The sequence below is a fragment of the Esox lucius genome, chromosome 12 (genome assembly GCF_011004845.1).
Source record: "Esox lucius isolate fEsoLuc1 chromosome 12, fEsoLuc1.pri, whole genome shotgun sequence".
In the NCBI taxonomy this organism is placed as follows: Eukaryota; Metazoa; Chordata; class Actinopteri; order Esociformes; family Esocidae; genus Esox; species Esox lucius.
The window spans coordinates 7,513,329-7,531,613 of record NC_047580.1 but is presented as its reverse complement, the minus strand read 5'-3'; the positions used below and the strand labels follow the sequence as shown (position 1 = coordinate 7,531,613).

The following is an 18,285-nucleotide window of genomic DNA, read 5'->3' as shown; positions in this document are numbered from 1 at the left end:
ACAGGAAATGTAACATAAAACTCAGGTTACAAAACTTGTTAAAAAACAAATTACTAATGTAATTCAACACTTTATCAGCCACACTGACATGTTGAGGGTTTTACTTACACTCCCCTTAAGAGTTTTCCAGGCAGATTATCTAGGAACCTGGCCAATTAAGCAATGAGTTGCAGGAGTATGGAGGTTGATCAGCCCCAGGTGTGTTTGCCTGGGAAGGGGGTAAGGTGGCCAGCAGATCCAGTCTTTGCCTCCATCTGGTGGCCACCAGAGGTGTCAACAAGTAATTATTACAAGTAAGTCTTTTGACTTCAAGTCCAAATAACTCTTTCGTAGGCAAGTCTCAAGTAAGACCCAGGTCAAGTCTGATATGTCTCATTTCGATCCTCAAGTCTCGTATTTGCCAGTGCATCATTGCACTCCACATTCGGTGATTTCCCTGTCACAGCTAGATGAAATAATTCTAGGCACAGGCATGTTGCACACCGTTCCCTCGTGGCCTGTCATTGTAAGAGGGTCTGCGCAATACCACATTACTGACCAGCCTGGTCTCATGACACTACGTTGACAATTCTAAGTACATTTTAGCCAGGGGATTTCGTAAGATATATTACGTTCAGTAAAACAACTTTGGAGTCGGAATGGATAAAAAAAGTGAAAACCATGTTTTGAAGCAGGGACCTTCCACGTTCCCAACAAGTGTGCTACCCACTGCTCAAGTGAGGAACCTGTCAACTGCTAGGGCAAGCGGTGTTGTCACAACATAAATATGTTAGAAGTGATTTTGTTTGCAATCCTAACCCAAACCATAACCCTAACCTAAACCCCAGTGCTGTGATACCTAACCTTAACCCAAACCTTAACCTGAACCCCGGAGATGTGCGACCTAACCAAACCTTAACCCTAACCTTAACCCCAGTGCTGTGATATCTAACCTTAACCCTAACCCTGGTGCTGTGATGCCTTACGTTCACCTAACTTTAATGATAAAATGCTTTCATAAAATATTCTAGCGATCTTGGTGTTGCTGTTACTTATCCTAAATGTATATATCTAGTGTGGGTCAGTGGGAAGGGTTACTACCTTCTCATCCAAATGTCGCCAGTTTGAAACACAGGTTAAACATTTTGTGAAAAATTCCTAAATATCATACTTTTGTTTGACGTTCGTATGTTATTTTACGTTTTAATAGCGTTCGTAACATTTGATACGTTGTAATAGCGTTCGTAAGATATGTTATGTTTTAATAATTTTGTTATGTATCATACATTTTGGTAGCGCAATGTAATGTAACCTTACGTAACGTCACATATCATATACGAAATCGGGTGCCATGGATTTACGTAAAATTGTCTACGTTGTTTCCTGAGACCAGGTTGCAGCCACAAGGTGCTTGACATAATCAGCAACATATTCACCCACGGAATGGCACTCATCCACTTGAATGCACACAAAAAATGTACAACAATATGACAAAAAGAATATGTTTCTCTCCCCAAGTCGTGCCAAGTCAAGTCTCAAGTGAGTGATTGCCAAGTCTAAGCCAAATACACTCACCTAAAGGATTATTAGGAACACCTGTTCAATTTCTCATTAATGCAATTATCTAATCAACCAATCACATGGAAGTTGCTTCAATGCATTTAGGGGTGTGGTCCTGGTCAAGACAATCTCCTGAACTCCAAACTGAATGTCAGTATTGGAAAGAAAGGTGATTTAAGCAATTTTGAGCGTGGCATGGTTGTTGGTGCCAGACGGGCCGGTCTGAGTATTTCACAATCTGCTCAGTTACTGGGATTTTCACGCACAACCATTTCTAGGGTTTACAAAGAATGGTGTGAAAAGGGAAAAACCTCCAGTATGCGGCAGTCCTGTGGGCGAAAGAGCCTTGTTGATGCTAGAGGTCTGAGGAGAATGGGGCGACTGATTCAAGCTGATAGAAGAGCAACTTTGACTGAAATAACCACTTGTTACAATCGAGGTATGCAGCAAAGCATTTGTGAAGCCACAACATGCACAACCTTGAGGCGGATGGGCTACAACAGCAGAAGACCCCACCGGGTACCACTCATCTCCACTACAAATAGGAAAAAGAGGCTACAATTTGCACGAGCTCACCACAATTGGACAGTTGAAGACTGGAAGAATGTTGCTTTGTCTGATTAGTCTCAATTTCTGTTGAGACATTCAGATGGTAGAGTCAGAATTTGGCGTAGACAGAATGAGAACATGGATCCATCATGCCTTGTTACCACTGTGCAGGCTGGTGGTGGTGGAGGTGTAATGGTGTGGGGGATGTTTTCTTGGCACACTTTAGGCCCCTTAGTGCCAATTGGGCATTGTTTAAATGCCACGGCCTACCTGAGCATTGTTTCTGAACATGTCCATCCCTTTATGACCATCATGTACCCATCCTCTGATGGCTACTTCCAGCAGGATAATGCACCATGTCACAAAGCTTGAATCATTTCAAATTGGTTTCTTGAACATGACAATGAGTTCACTGTACTGAAATGGCCCTCACAGTCACCAGATCTCAACCCAATAGAGCATCTTTGGGATGTGGTGGAACAGGAGCTTCGTGCCCTGGATGTGCACCCCCAAATCTCCATCAACTGCAAGATGCTATCCTATCAATATGGGCCAACATTTCTAAAGAATGCTTTCAACACCTTGTTCAATCAATGCCACGTAGAATTAAGGGTGTTCTGAAGGCGAAAGGGGATCAATGTTCCTAATAATCCTTTAGGTGAGTGTATAAGCCATTTCAGATTTTCTCAAGTCCAAATTCATGATTATTGTGGCTCAAGATAACTCCAGTCCAAGTCACATGACTCTAGTCCTCACCTCTGATGACCTTGTAGTGCGCCTCCACTGTGACAGGGCTACATATGTCAATATATGTTCTAAGACTTTCGAAAGGTACTATACCTGTGGACTGAAAATATGAAACGATTATCTTTTTCTTAAAGCAAACTGCCCATCTTTGATGGAGAAATACAAAGCAAACATAACATTTTGGAGAATACTCCCGATATCCCTTCCGGGAGGAATTAATGCCATTATATTGGTATTCCTCCTGCATCTCTCATGCCCCTGATTACATTATACTGACTGGTGCCTTAGCATGCTGACTAGATGATGTGTAAGTGGCTAGAGAACTGGGGGAAGACAACCCTGAGATCCCCATGACATCACAGTAGTAATGGATCATCCCAGCAGCAGGAGTTAACTATGTCATACATCAGAACAATATTGCCTGGAACATTAGGATTGGGCCTCTGAGCACTACACACTTTGACCGAGTTTTAGATGCTAGCGTTTAGCTTTAGAGCTCCCTCGTGATTCAAGGCTGCACACGTATGGAGTAATTGGCTGTTAGTAGGCCTTTATTATTGAGAGAGCAGTGAGGTCCTGTCAGAACCCTTCTGGCTCAACTGCTTATTAGCTCCTCAAGGGACCATAGTTATTGCGCCAGGCTGATATACAACCTGCTTTGAGTTCCAACTCTGTTCAAAGTGGAAGTGAAGTATTAAATAAAAGACAAAAAAATATATACATTTGGATCACATTACTCCACTGCTAGCCTGTTTACAGTGGCATACTGTTCTGGCTGGAATGATTTCAAAGTTTAACAGTTAACCTAAAAAGCATTACATGGACTTATATTGTTGAGTTGGTACTGCCATACATACCTTCACCAAGTACACTTTGGTCAGAAGATCCAGGCCTCCGTACTGTTCCTGGATTTTCTGGAGGCAGGGCTTTCTGATTCGTCAGTCAATGACAACGATGAAGACGCGGTCTCAAGTCTTTACTGAAGACTCATCTCTTCAGTAGTCTGGCCCAGGGCTGTAAAGATGAATAGCAAGGCACCGGTGAAGCTGACGTCACCATGCTGTTGCTAACTATTTATGTTCCTCCACTGACAGTTGATCAGGCCCCACACTGGGCCCAAACTCGTGGTCCATTGTTCCGCAACACACGTGACCTCCGTGCTTGACAACGTTTCCAACCATTCGAGCTATACAAAACGTATTAATTGTATAGCCACATCTCAAGCTAGCTGTGGATTGAGCTTATGGTACTTAACCTAGTTTCACTGGCATAGACAAACTAACCTTTCTGTCTCCCCTCTCTCCACTGATACTATTATAGAGGTTGAATCATTGGCTCTCCTGTGCCATTTCTAAGAATGTGTATCACATCATGCCAGGCTGTTATAAATAGGAAAACAAATACAGGAATAATATAAATAAATTTAGCATATAAGACAAAGCATACAAAGCATACAAAATAATCACATAAAAAATGGCTAAAACATTATTAAAAGATGAATACAAGGCTGAAGAAAACATAAAAGCTTTTGGCCAAGATTAAAGTGTTCAATGTTGGAGCAAGTCTAAGGCTTTCTGGCTTGTTCCAACTCTGGGCAGCATAATCACTAAAAGCGTCCTCACCAACCTTTGTCCTTATTCTCAGAATGGTTAGCAGACAAGACACTGATGACCTGAGGGGTCTAGAGGGTTTATACTGAGAGAGTAGGTCTGAGATGTAACTTGGCCCTGAACCATTGAGAGATTTATAGACAAGAAGCAATATCTTAAAAAGAATTCTATGAGATACAGTGATTCAATTCAGAGACATAAGAATTGGTGTAATGTGTTCAGCTTATATCGTTTTTATTAGAACTTGAGCAGCAGTGTTCTGAATTAGCTGTAATTTTCTGAGGGCTTTCTTTGAGAGACCTGAAAACAGGCTATTACAATAGTACAACCTACTGGAGATAGATGCATGGATACGTTGTTCTAGATCTTGTCTGGACACTAATCCTATAATTCTAGCTGTGTTAATAGGCTGATTTTGTAATAAATGTTATGTGGCTATTGACATTGTACCCTTAGATTTTTAACTTGGCTTTTAGTCTTAAGGTAATTACTAACTGTCGGTCTCGTGTCCTTGGCACCAAAATATATTTATTTCAGTTTAATCTTCATTTAGTTCCAGAAAGTTCTGGCACACATATGTGAGTATATGGGACCATGGTCACTAGATTATATAATTATGATTATGATAAGCAATCAATCAATCTATCAACAGCAGTTGTCACAAAGTGCTTTTACAAAAACCCCCGGCCTTAAACCCCAAGAGCAGACAACAGTAGTGTTGAATTTGAGTGGCTAGGAAAACCTCCCTAAGAAGGCCGAGTTTTAGGAAGAAACTTAGAGAGGACCCAGGCTCAGAGGGGTGATCAGTCCTCTTCTGGCTGTGCCGGGGGAAATATTAAGAGTCCAATTGGAATAATTAATAAATGCTTGTGGGCTAAATCCAGAGTCTATTTAAATTTAGACCAGGTCAGAAGCATGACCAGATGGACAAGGACAGGGACAACACAGGGGAGGGGGAGGTGTCAGCACAGTGAAATCGTCAGGTATCGTCTTGATCTGCAACACAACCAGGAGAATTTTGGACAGGGACATCAATGGGTCCCCCAAACCAGGTACTCCGCAGGTGTGGACCAGGACCTCATGTCCTCCTAATGTTTTAAATGGGAGGAGACTGGGAAAATTCAGAAAAGGCATTCCTCATATCAACAACGATTTATAGTGGAAAAGAAGAACTTAGTGGGGAAGGAGAACTGACCCTACTCCCCCAGCACAATAATATAACAGCATAAGAGTCCGGCAACACTGTGGCCCTACCCAAGGGAGGCCCCGGACAGGGCCCAACAGGCAGGAAATCAATCCACCTACATTGCCAAGCAACAACCAAAGGGACACCCACCAACCGCAACCAACCTGAATGAGGGCCGAGTATTGCCAGCAGAGTAGAGCCCAATTGCACAAGTGCGCAACAGAGAGACAACAATAGTTATGCTAAGCAATTTTGTTGCTTTGCATGATTTGGGATAATGGTAGCATATCAATGTTGAATAAAAGGGGCCCCAAGATAAAGCACTGCAGAACTCCACATGTCATGCATGTTCTCTCTGATACATAGTTGCGTATAGAGACAGATCAGATTAGATTCAACTGTATTGTCATTGAACAGTACGAGTACAGTAGAATGAAATGCAGTTAGCAAAGTGTCACTAAGACTAACACAGTTTTTCAGTCTGTCTAGCAGTATTGTGTGGTCAACTGTATCTAGTTTAGTGTCTGTACGAAGGTCCAATAACATTAGGATTTATAATTTACCAGAATCTGTATTTAGACAAATGTCATTTTAGAATGTTGTTAAAACTTTACTAAGGGCTGTTTCTGTGCTGTGGTGGGTCCGAAATCTTGATTGGTAAGTGTCAAAGTAACCATTTGAGTTTAAGGAATTGCTTATTTGTTTGAAAAAGGTTTGAACGCAATTGAACGCAAATTTTAATATAGGTCTATAGTTGCTGAATACACAAGGTTCTAAGCTACACTTTTTTAACAGAGGTTTAATGACATTGGAAAATTGCCAGATAAGAGGGGTACATTTTAGTGCATTGAATCACTGATAAGATCTTTCTGTCTACTATTGTGAAGCATGTACCAGGGAGACAATACGCTCAGCCATGTCTCCAAGTAGTTTGTTAGTGGTCTGAGGCTACACCTGGCAAAGTGGGGGAGGCTTTCTTTTGCCAGGTTGGCCCTGTCCAGGGGTATTTTCAGGTATTTTCACTAATGTGTTACTCCATCCCTCCCTCGAAGTTGTCCCTGACTAAAATCCACCCATTGTGTTGATGATCAAGATTATTGCTGATGACTCCTGCTGTTGCTGGCCACAGCCCATCTTTGTGCATCGCTATTTCTGTCTCTACCTATTAACACCCACCCCTGAATTCAACTGACCTTTATATTTTCTCTGACCTTTTGCAGCCTCTGTTAAGGTAGACAGATAATTACATATTGGTAAGCAATACTGTCTAAAATGTAAAAATGCTAAATATACTATATTAACTGTCAGCAACAAACTACAGTCCCCTCTTTCCAAAAAGCTACATGGTTTCTGTATCTGGAGGAATGAGGGATGTGCAGAGATGAATGTGTTGTGGGTTGTTCTGGATAACAGCCTGTATAATGCAAATGAAGGATTGAGTTGATTACTGCTGATTCCTGCTCATCGTTCCCTATGTTCTGTTATTCTCTGCCAGAGAAGGAATAAGAATGATATCGATACGCCACTTTTTTATTTTTTTGTGCACATCAGTCATTAAAGTCAACCAAGTCAATGGTAATTACTGTCATTATTAATGTCAACCAAGTCAATGGTAATTACTGTCATTATTAGCATCATTTCTTTCCCCTTTTTTTATTTTTCTAATGCATGAGTTCACACTCAGTCACACAAACTCACCCAAAAAAAAAAAAAAAAAAATACAGACAGACCAACACAATATTATGTATGCTTTTAAAACTGGGAGATGTGAGGGCTCATTTTTAAACCAAGTAACCATTAAGAGTAATCATGAGCTCTAGGGAGACAATGCTATAGTTTTTTCCCTGCATCCCATTGCTGGCTCACCTCTTAAACCTAATACTCCCAATACTCCAGGGCAGTGAATGGCACATTGCCCTGAGGCGGACCGCTCTAATCACCCCATAGTTGCTATATTGTCATCACATATTGTATAACTCCTCATGTGTCATAGCTTTAGGTCTCCTTTAATCACCCAGGCTGGTGCTACACACCAGTGGAAGATCTGCTGAGTTTCTCTCTTAACATCCAAAGTGCTTTGTTGTTATAAAAGTGTGATATAAATCCAATTCATTATTACGGTCAGGCTCAAAAGAGTGAGGGGAGGGGTTTATCCCCTGGACCACATGATATAAAAGCATTTCTCCTCATTATCCTATCACATGCTGTCCCCCCTCTGGATGGCCACTTGGTACAGGCCACTCTTAACTAACACTCACACTGTCCCTAAGCTGTGGATCTACGACACCCTGCACCACCTTACTAGCTCTGCAAAAAAGAGAGCAAATAAGAGAAAGATTAAAAGAGTTGCTAAACTAGATAGGAAGAGGAGGTCAGAGAGAAAAGGAAAACAAGGGGTTCCCTCAAAGGAATATCTTTCATGTTCTTTTTTTCCTTTTACACATTTTGAAAGGATCTACAGACTAGATGACCGTGTTTCATACACCTTCGATTCATGATCTAGGACTCTGACAGGACTGGAAGCACACACCCTCATACACACGCACACTATTTCCATCTTCATAGATCTCTTTCTCTCTTTCACACACACCCTCATACACACGCACTCTATTTTCATCTTCATAGCTCTCTTTCTCTCTTTCACACACACCCTTATACACACACAGGGGAAGACGTTCTCCTTCACTGCACTGCCTCTCGATTGGAACATGTCCAAGTCCTCGTCTGGGTCGACCAATCACAAAAAGCGTTTGTCATGTGAGTACTTCTCTCTTGTTATTCTATACCACCTCTGATAGTAAAAACAAAGTCATAAATGAAGGATTATAAAGAGTTCATCAAGATGGTGCGCTGATGGCTCCCACAGTCCTGCAACTTACCCCTTATAATAAAGTTTCTCATTTCTAGACAATAAGTCCACTAACTACCTGATTATAGTATACCAAAGATTATTCAAATTATTTTCAGCATGTTATAATAACAGGCTGCAATACTAGATACTGTCTGAGGATAACTTTTCCCATTCCAATAGTAGTGTTATAGAGACATGAGATACTGACCTGAGATGCTGTCAAAACAAGTCTTAAAAGAAAGTCCTCATAGAATAACATTACTCACCAATAGATATGATCTGTGACAGGACATTTACTACATTCATACATCTGTTTGATATTAGCTTTAATTGTATAAAGATGTTATAAATGGAAAGGTTATGGTCAATTCGTTGAACCCGTAAGGTCCTCTGTGATTGGATAGGTGACAATAAGCAGGGTTGTTGTTGACTTTGGTTTGTCGTAACAGGACTGACATGGTCAGAGTTACATAACTGATGTTGATGCATATGGTCCATACTGAAGAGAGAGACAGAGAATGGACAGGGAAATTATGGTCCAATATGTCAATATAATGTAAAACATTTCTCCAATCTATGTGACTAAATTCCACATTTTAGGACTTGATGGTCTGACATCAGTTTGAGTGACAACGTAACCTAGTGGTCAGAGCATCTGACAAGTCTGACAAGTGATGTGAAAGAATGAGACAAAGATAAATGATGTCAGAACCTTTCACACTTTAATGTGATTTATAATGTGAACAATTCAGTTGAAAAACTAATTTAAATCTTCAAGGGGAGAAAATGAAAAATAAAAACCATACAATAACCTGGTTGCATAAGTGGGGATGTGGCTGTGTTCAGAATACACCTCACATTCAAACTCATGTTAAATATAAGTCATTACACACCTGCCATCAAGTGACTCTGATTAATCACAAATAAAGTTCAGCTGTTTTAGTAGGACTTTCCTGGCATTTTCTTAGTTGCATCTCAGAGAAAAAGCCATGGCTTCCAAAGCATCTGAGGGATCTCATTGTTGAAAGATATCAGTCAGGAGAGGGGTAGAAAATAATTTCCAAAGCATTAGGTATACCATGGAACACAGTGAAGACGGTCATCATCAAGTGGAGAAAATATGGCGCAACAGAGACATTACCAAGAACTGGACATCCCTCCAAAGTTGATGAAAAGACGAGAAGAGAACTGAAGCCCAGCTGAAGTTTGCAAAAACAAACATCAAGTCCCCCCAAAGCACGTGGGAAAATGTGTTATGGTCTGATGAAACCAAGGTTGAACTTTCTGGCCATAATTCCAAAGGGTATGTTTGAAGCAAAAACAACACTGCACATCACTCAAAAAACACCATATCCACAGTGAAGCATGGTGGTGGCAGCATCATGTTTTGGGTCTGTTTGTCGGCCTAGTCAGGGTGGAAGGAATTATGAACAGTTCAAAATGCCAGGCATTTCTGGCACAAAACCTTCAGGCATCTGTTAGAAAGGTGAAGATGAAGTTCACCTTTCAGCACAACAACGACCCAGCAAGAGCCCAGACCTGAATCCAATTAAACATCTGTGGGGTGATCTGAAAAGGGCTGTGCAGGAGATGACCGCTGTTGCAAAGAAGAGTGTGCAAATATTGCCACGTCAAGATGTGCCATGCTAATAATAATAATACATTTTATTTATATAGCGCTTTTCTTAGACTCAAAGTCACTTTACAATGCAGGTAGGTTATAAAAATAGAACAAAATAAATCAAACAAGACAAGATTCAGACACATAAGAAGGGAGGGGGGCATGGGGCTACGGATAGGCAGAGGTGAATAGATGGGTCTTGAGGTGGGACTGGAAGATGGTGAGGGACTCAGAGGTGTGGATCTCTTGGGGGAGCGAGTTCCAGAGCCTGGGAGCTGCCCTGGAGAAGGCTCTGTCCCCAAAACTGCAGAGGTTGGATTTATGAATGGAGAGGAGACCAGCTGAGGAGGATCTGAGGGGCCGTGAGGGTTGGTACGGGGAGAGGAGGTCAGTGAGGTATGAGAGGGCCAGATGGTGGAGGGCTTTGTAGGTGAGGACCAGGATTTTGTAGGTGATCCGGTAGATAGGAAGCCAGTGAAGTTGTCTTAGGACTGGAGTGATGTGGTGCCAGGATTTGGAGCGGGTGATGAGTCGGGCTGCTGCGTTTTGTACCAGTTGGAGTCGGTTGATGTTGGTAGAGCTGATGCCGAGGAGAAGTGAGTTGCAGTAGTCCAGTCGGGAGGAGATGAAGGCGTGAATGAGTCTTTCAGCAGCGGGGGGTTTGAGAGAGGGTCTGATTTTGGCGATGTTGCAGAGGTGAGAGAAGGAGGTTTTAATGACTTGACGGATGTGAGGCTCAAGGGAGAGGGTAAAATCAAAGATAACGCCAAGGTTGCGGGCCTGAGGAGATGGGGAGACAATGGTGCCGTCGATGGTGAGAGTGGGGTTATTGGTTTTGCTGAGTGTGGATTTGGAGCCTATGAGGAGAAATTCTGTTTTGTCGTTGTTGAGTTTGAGGAAGTTGTGTTGCATCCAGTTTTTAATAGCTGACAGACAGGAGTTGATGTGGGAGAGGGGAGGATTATGGGAGGATTTGGTGCTGAGGTAGATTTGGGTGTCATAGCTGTGGAAGTCCAGGTTAAAGTGGCGGAGTATCTGACCAAGAGGGAGGATGTAGATGATGAAGAGGAGTGGGCCGGGATCTGTTGGATAGGTAGGAGTGGAGCCAGCTGAGTGCAGTACCTTCGATACTGAGGTCTTTGAGTCTGGTGAGCAGGATATTATGGCTCACGGTATCGAAGGCTGCACTCAGGTCGAGGAGGATGAGGATGTTGAGGGAACCGGTGTCAGCAGAGGTGAGGAGGTCGTTTAGGACTTTGGGGAGAGCGGTTTCAGTGCTATGGAGGGGGTGAAAGCCAGATTGGAGGGGATCTAATTGGTTATTAGCATGAAGATGGGTTTGTAGTTGTGTGGCGACTATGTGTTCCAGGGTTTTAGACAGAAAGGGGAGGTTGGATATTGGGCGGTAGTTGTTGAGGGAGGTGGGATCCAGACCAGGTTTTTTAAGGATTGGGGTGACAGCGGCAGGAACACAAGAGTAGCAGACGGAGAAGCGGCGAATAAGTAGCGCCAGCATCCTCTCACGTCCTCTGACGTAACGGTAGACAAACGAATAGACTCCTACCCAAAAAGACTGAGTGCTGAAATAAAATCAAAAGGTGCTTCAACAAAGTATTAGTTTAAGGGTGTGCACACTTATGCAACAAGGTTATTGCGATTTCAGTTTGTTTTTCAATTGAATCGTTCATGTTATAGGTCACATTAAAGGTTGAAAAGGTTCTGACATGATTTATCTTTGTCTCATTCTTTTACATCTCACGAACCTGGCATTTTAACAGGGGTGTGTATATATAGAGTAGGGATAAGTATTTGATACACTGCCGATTTTGCAGGTTTTCCTACTTGTAGAGCATGTAGAGGTCTGTCATTTTTATCATAGTTACACTTCAACTGTGAGTTATGGAATCTAAAACAAAAATCCATAAAATCACGTATGATTTTTAAATAATTAATTTGCATTTTATTGCATGACATAAGTAATTGATCACCTACCAACCAGTGAGAATTCCGTCTCTCACAGACATGTTCATTTTTCTTTAAGAAGCCCTCCTGTTGTCCACTCATTACCTGTATTAACTGCACCTGTTTGAATTTGTTACCTGTATGAAAGACACCTGTCCACACACTCAATCAAACAGACTCCAACCTCTCCACAATGGCCAAGACTAGAGAGCTGTGTAAGGACATCAGGGATACAATTGTAGACCTGCACAAGGCTGGGATGGGCTACCGGACAATAGGCAAGCAGCTTGGTGAGAAGGCAACAACTGTTGGAGCAATTGTTAGAAAATGGAAGAAGTTCAAGATGACGGTCAATCTCGCTCGGTCTGGGGCTCCACGCAAGATCTCACCTCGTGGGGCATCAATGATCATGAGGAAGGTGAGGGATCAACCCAGAACTACATGGCAGGACCTGGTCAATGACCTGAAGAGAGCTGGGACCACAGTCTCAACGAAAACCATTAGTAACATACTACACCGTCATGGATTAAAATCCTGCCGGGCACACAAGGTCCCCCTGCTCAAGCCAGCGCATGTCCAGGCCCGTCTGAAGATTGCCAATGAGCATCTGGATGATCCATAGCAGGAATGGAAGAAGGTCATGTGCTCTGATGGGATTTTTTTTTTTTGCTTTTTGGTCTAAACTCCACTCACCGTGTTTGGAGGAAGAAGAAGGATGAGAACAACCCCAAGAACACCATCCCAACTGTGAAGCATGGAGGTGGAAACATCATTCTTTGGGGATGCTTTTCTGCAAAGGGGACAGGATGACTGCACCGTATTGAGGGGAGGATGGATGAGGCCATGTGTTGCGAGATCTTGGCCAACAACCTCTTTCCCTCAGTAAAACCATTGAAGATTGGTCGTGGCTGGGTCTTCTAGCATGACAACGACCCGAAACACACTGCCAGGCCAACTAAGGAGTGGCTCCGTAAGAAGCATCTCAAGGTCCTGGAGTGGCCTAGCCAGTCTTCAGACCTGAACCCAATTGAAAATCTTTGGAGGGATCTGAAAGTCCGTATTGCCCAGCGACAGCCCCGAAACCTGAAGGTTCTGTTGAAGGTCTGTATGGAGGAGTGGGCCAAAATCTGGTCAAGAACTACAGGAAACGTATGATCTCTATAATTGCAAAGATTTCTGTACCAAATATTAAGTTCTGCTTTTCTGATGTATCGAATACTTATGTCATGCAATAAAATGCAAATTAATTACTTAAAAATCATACAATGTGATTTTATGGATTTTTTTTTAATTCTGTCACTTACAGAACAGTACCTATGATAGAAATTACAAACTTCTACATGCTTTGTAAGTGGGAAACCTGCAAAATCGGCAGTGTATCAAATACCTGTTCTCCCCACAGTATATATATATAAATATATATATATATATATATATATATATATATATATATATATATATATATATACATATTTATATAAACAAAGTCTGTCACATTGCTGTTGGGTGACTTTATGCCACTTCTGGCACAAAAATTCAAGTAGCTCCGTTTTATTTGATGGCTTGTGACCATCGATCTTCCTCTTGAACAAATTCCAGAGCTTTTCAATGGGGTTCAGGTCTGGAGATTGGGCTGGCCATGACAGGATCTTGAACTGGTGGTCCTCCATCCACACCTTGATTGACCTGGCTGTGTGGCATGGAGCATTGTCCTGCTGGAAAAAACAATTCTCAGAGTTGGGGAACATTGTCAGAGCAGAAGGAAGCAGGTGTTCTTCCAGGATAACCTTGTACTTGATTCATGCGTCTTAACAAAGACAAATCTGCCAGATTCCAGCCTTGCTGAAGCATCCCACTGATCCTCCACCAAATGTCACTGTGGGTGCGAGATACTGTGTCTTGTAGGCCTCTCCAGGTTTCCGTCTAACCATAAGACAACCAGGTGTTGGGCAAAGCTGAAGATTTGACTCATCAGAGAATATGACCTTATATTCTTCTATGGTTAAATCCTTATGGTCTGTTGAAAACTTCAGCCTGGCTTTTCTTTGCATCTCACTGATAAAGGGCTTTTTTCTAGCTTTGCACGACTTGAGCCCTGTTTTGAACCATCCTCACCGTGCACTTCACCCAAGCTGCTGTTTGCCATTCTTTTGTAGGTCACTTGATGTCCTCCTATGGTTGTTGAGTGACATTCGAATGAGTTCACGGTCATCTCGGTCAGTGGACAGTAGTTTTCGCCCTCTGCCAGTCTGTAGCTCTGTTGTCCCCAATGTCTGTTGCTTGACCTTGTTCTTATGAACCGTCGTCTTTGACATTTTCAGGATGGAAGCTCACTGTATCCCTTTGCCAGTAAAGCCAGAATTGAACCCTTCTTTTCCTCACTCAAAGCTTTTCTTTTCAATTCATTTGTCATGCAGAATAGTATTTTAAAAAATTCAAATTACCTTTGAGGTACTGCTTGCACTGTTTTTGCCATCCAGCTGGTCCAATTGCATGATTATAGTGATGACCACAGCAGTGTTTTTTTTTTTATACTTTTCTTGTTAAATTAGATTTGGTTCAGATAATCACCTAATCAGTACCTGATTAAGTAAAATGAGGTGTGCCTGTGTTGGAATTTAACAAACACTGGAATGGAATGGCTGCCATACTTGCAGAGATGCTGATTTAAGAAAAATTGTGGTCTCTTAATGTTTTCCAGAGCTGTATATACAGGCATGTGCACAGGTAAGACTCAACCTGTGCGGACCACATGCCCCTTTGCTATCTCGTGCCCTTTCCAGTTTACTTCACAGAAGGGTTAAAATTAAGAGACCATTGAAAATGAAACGCTTCTGTTCCTCACTCAAAACTTTCCTTTTCCCGTTTTAGCATCAATGAAAGTGTACAGTCTTTTGTAATAGATTTCTATGAGGCCCCAAATTATAGCTGCCCATTCATCTAGGCAAAATGCCTCCAGGTCATGCAAAGTCTTTGGTTGTCTTGCATGAACCACACGTTTGAGATCTACCCAGAGTGTCTCAATGATATTAAGGTCAGGAAACTGTGATGGCCACTCCAGAACCTTCACCTTTTTCTGCTGTAACCACTGGTCAACTTGGCCTTGTGCTTAGGGTCATTGTTGTAATGCAAAGTCCCAGAGCGTCCCATGTACAGCTTTTGTGCAGAAGAATGCAAATTGTCTGCCAGTATTTTCTGATAACCCCCTGCATTCATCTTGCCAACAATTTTCACAAGATTCCCCATGCCTTGAGAGCTCACACCCCCCAAAAAACATCAGTGAGCCAACGCCATGCATCACAGTGTGGACGGTATTCTGTCCAGGCTTTGTTGACCCCTCTCCAAACATAGTGCTTGTGGTTGTGACCATAAAACAATATTTTGGTCTCTTCACTTCAAATTACTGTGTGCCAGAAGCTATAAGGCAGGTCAAGGTGTTGTTGGGCATATGGTAACCAGGCTTTTTTTTTGTGGCATTGGCGCAGTAAAGGCTTCTTTCTGGCAACTTGACCATGCAGCTCATTTTTGTTCAAGTAATGTCATATTGTGCTCCTTGAAACAGCCACACTGTCATTTTCTAGAGCAGCCATTGTTTCTCCGGAGATAACCTTATTGCATGATCAGTCATATTTTCTAAATCAGTGCCAACATTTTACAATTTCTGCCAAGGTATGCAAACCTATGCGCACAACTGTATTTATGTCACAAGCAGTGGTGTAGTGCAGTGTTGCATGGACAAGGAACCAGGTGCAGGCAGGGGTAGTCGGTGTTGACACTTTAATTTATAAGAAATAAACAAAACACCGAGCACAAAACACACAAGCAAAGGGCTGACTAAAGCAGCAAAAACGACAATAAGAAATGACACAACTACTTACAAATACCGGCAACACACACGACATCCAAACACGACAAGAACAATGAGCCACAATGTGGGGAGCAGAGGGGAAACATATATACACATACAAACGATTCAAATTGGGACCTGGTGTGAAGGATTGAAAACATGTGACAGTCCGGGATGTGTTCGTGAGAATATGGGAACTTGTGAAAATATGGCACGGTGGCGCTGCTGCTCACCGCACCATGACAGTACCCCCCCCCCAAAGGCCCGACCACCGGACGGGCCAAGACGAACCCCAGCCCAAGGGAGGGGGGGCGGGGCAGCGCAGTACCCCCATCAGCACAAACCCGCCGAGGGGGCGGAACAGCCGAGACTAGCCAGGGTGGCGGAGCCGTCGGGACAGGCCGGGGAGGCAGAACCGGCCGAAGATCAGGAGCCGGCAGAGGGTCAGGGGCCGGGAGAGCCGACGGAGGGTCGGTAGCCGGCGGAGGGTCAGAGGCCGGGAGAGCCGACGGAGGGTCGGTAGCCGGCGGAGGGTCAGAGGCCGGGAGAGCCGACGGAGGGTCGGTAGCCGGCGGAGGGTCAGAGGCCGGGAGAGCCGATGGAGGGTCGGTAGCCGGCGGAGGGTCAGAGGCCGGGAGAGCCGACGGAGGGTCGGTAGCCGGCGGAGGGTCAGAGGCCGGGAGAGCCGACGGAGGGTCGGTAGCCGGCGGAGGGTCAGAGGCCGGGAGAGCCGACGGAGGGTCGGTAGCCGGCGGAGGGTCAGAGGCCGGGAGAGCCGACGGAGGGTCGGTAGCCGGCGGAGGGTCAGAGGCCGGGAGAGCCGACGGAGGGTCGGTATTCGGCGGAGGGTCAGAGGCCGGGAGAGCCGACGGAGGGTCGGTATTCGGCGGAGGGTCAGAGGCCGGGAGAGCCGACGGAGGGTCGGTAGCCGGCAGAGCCGAAGGAGGGTCGGTAGCCGGAAGAGCCGAAGGAGGGTCGGTAGCCGGAAGAGCCGAAGGTGGGTCGGTAGCCGGAAGAGCCGACGGAGGGTCGGTAGCCGGAAGAGCCGAAGGAGGGTCGGTAGCCGGAAGAGCCGACGGAGGGTCGGTAGCCGGAAGAGCCGACGGTGGGTCGGTAGCCGGAAGAGCCGACGGTGGGTCGGTAGCCGGAAGAGCCGACGGTGGGTCGGTAGCCGGAAGAGCCGACGGTGGGTCGGTAGCCGGAAGAGCCGAAGGAGGGTCGGTAGCCGGAAGAGCCGAAGGAGGGTCGGTAGCCGGAAGAGCCGAAGGAGGCGCCGGGGCGGCCGGGACAGGAGAGGGCGGTGGCAGCCTAACCCCGGCAAGCTCAGGCGGTGCAGGCCACTCCTCCTCGGCCTCAGGCGGTGCAGGCCACTCCTCCTCGGCCTCAGGCGGTGCAGGCCACTCCTCCTCGGCCTCAGGCGGTGCAGGCCACTCCTCCTCGGCCTCAGGCGGTGCAGGCCACTCCTCCTCGGCCTCAGGCGGTGCAGGCCACTCCTCCTCGGCCTCAGGCGGTGCAGGCCACTCCTCCTCGGCCTCAGGCGGTGCAGGCTGCTGCCACTGGCAGGATTGAAAACATGTGACAGTCCGGGATGTGTTCGTGAGAATATGGGAACTTGTGAAAATATGGCACGGTGGCGCTGCTGCTCACCGCACCATGACAATTTATAAAAAATCAATGACAAAGAGATTATGTAACTTAATGGATTCTAAAACCCTGGCTTACCTGATGTCCTTAGGTACCTCAAATAAATATTGCTGACTAACAGGTCTATCTTCAAATCAACACAAGACCCTCCCAGGGTCCTACTCACTTTTGGGCTGATGGGAACTGAGAGATGTGAGAGATTTGTTTTTAACTTATGTGAACTTTTTAGATTGGTTTAAGGCCTGGTTGTGACACACTGTTGAGATACTGAACAGGAGTTTAAAGTATTGGTACCTCAGTCAGGTTATTACTTTCCACAGCTTGCCCGTCTGGCAAACAATGCTGGGAAGTATTGATAAAGTACCAAACCACATGACAGTCAAAACAAGTTATCTGCAGTTGCTTGGTTGTCTGAAATGGACGTTTCAATGTTTGTATGCTTGTAGACTTAGAAAACACAAATAGTTATGTTTTAACAACCTCACACCATTCTGTCACTAAGTAAGAACTGCCTAACATTGTCTCTGGCTAAACATGCTAGCACGAGCTACCTTCATGTAAGCTTGAGGAGGAGATTACTAATTTAGCCAAAGGCTTAGGAAACTCACACTAATCTGGGAGTGCAGCCAAAATGGCTGAGAAAGCTAAGTCCTTTTGTTAGCTAGAAAAGCTCCTGTGTTTTGAAAGTATCCTTGTGGGTGGAGGAGAGGGGGGGGGGGGTGCTACCAT

General features: G+C 44.4%; 1 protein-coding gene across 1 annotated transcript in view; it reads left to right on the top strand.

Annotated features, from left to right (window-relative positions):
* Positions 1-7,908: 7,908 nt before the first annotated feature.
* Positions 7,909-18,285, top strand: part of LOC105030892 (dysbindin) — a 32,958-nt gene continuing 22,581 nt past the window's right edge. The window contains exon 1 of the mRNA XM_010905013.3: positions 7,909-8,388. Coding sequence (XP_010903315.2) covers positions 8,340-8,388 — 49 coding nt within the window. The 5' untranslated portion in view covers positions 7,909-8,339. The remainder of the gene's footprint in view (positions 8,389-18,285) is intronic.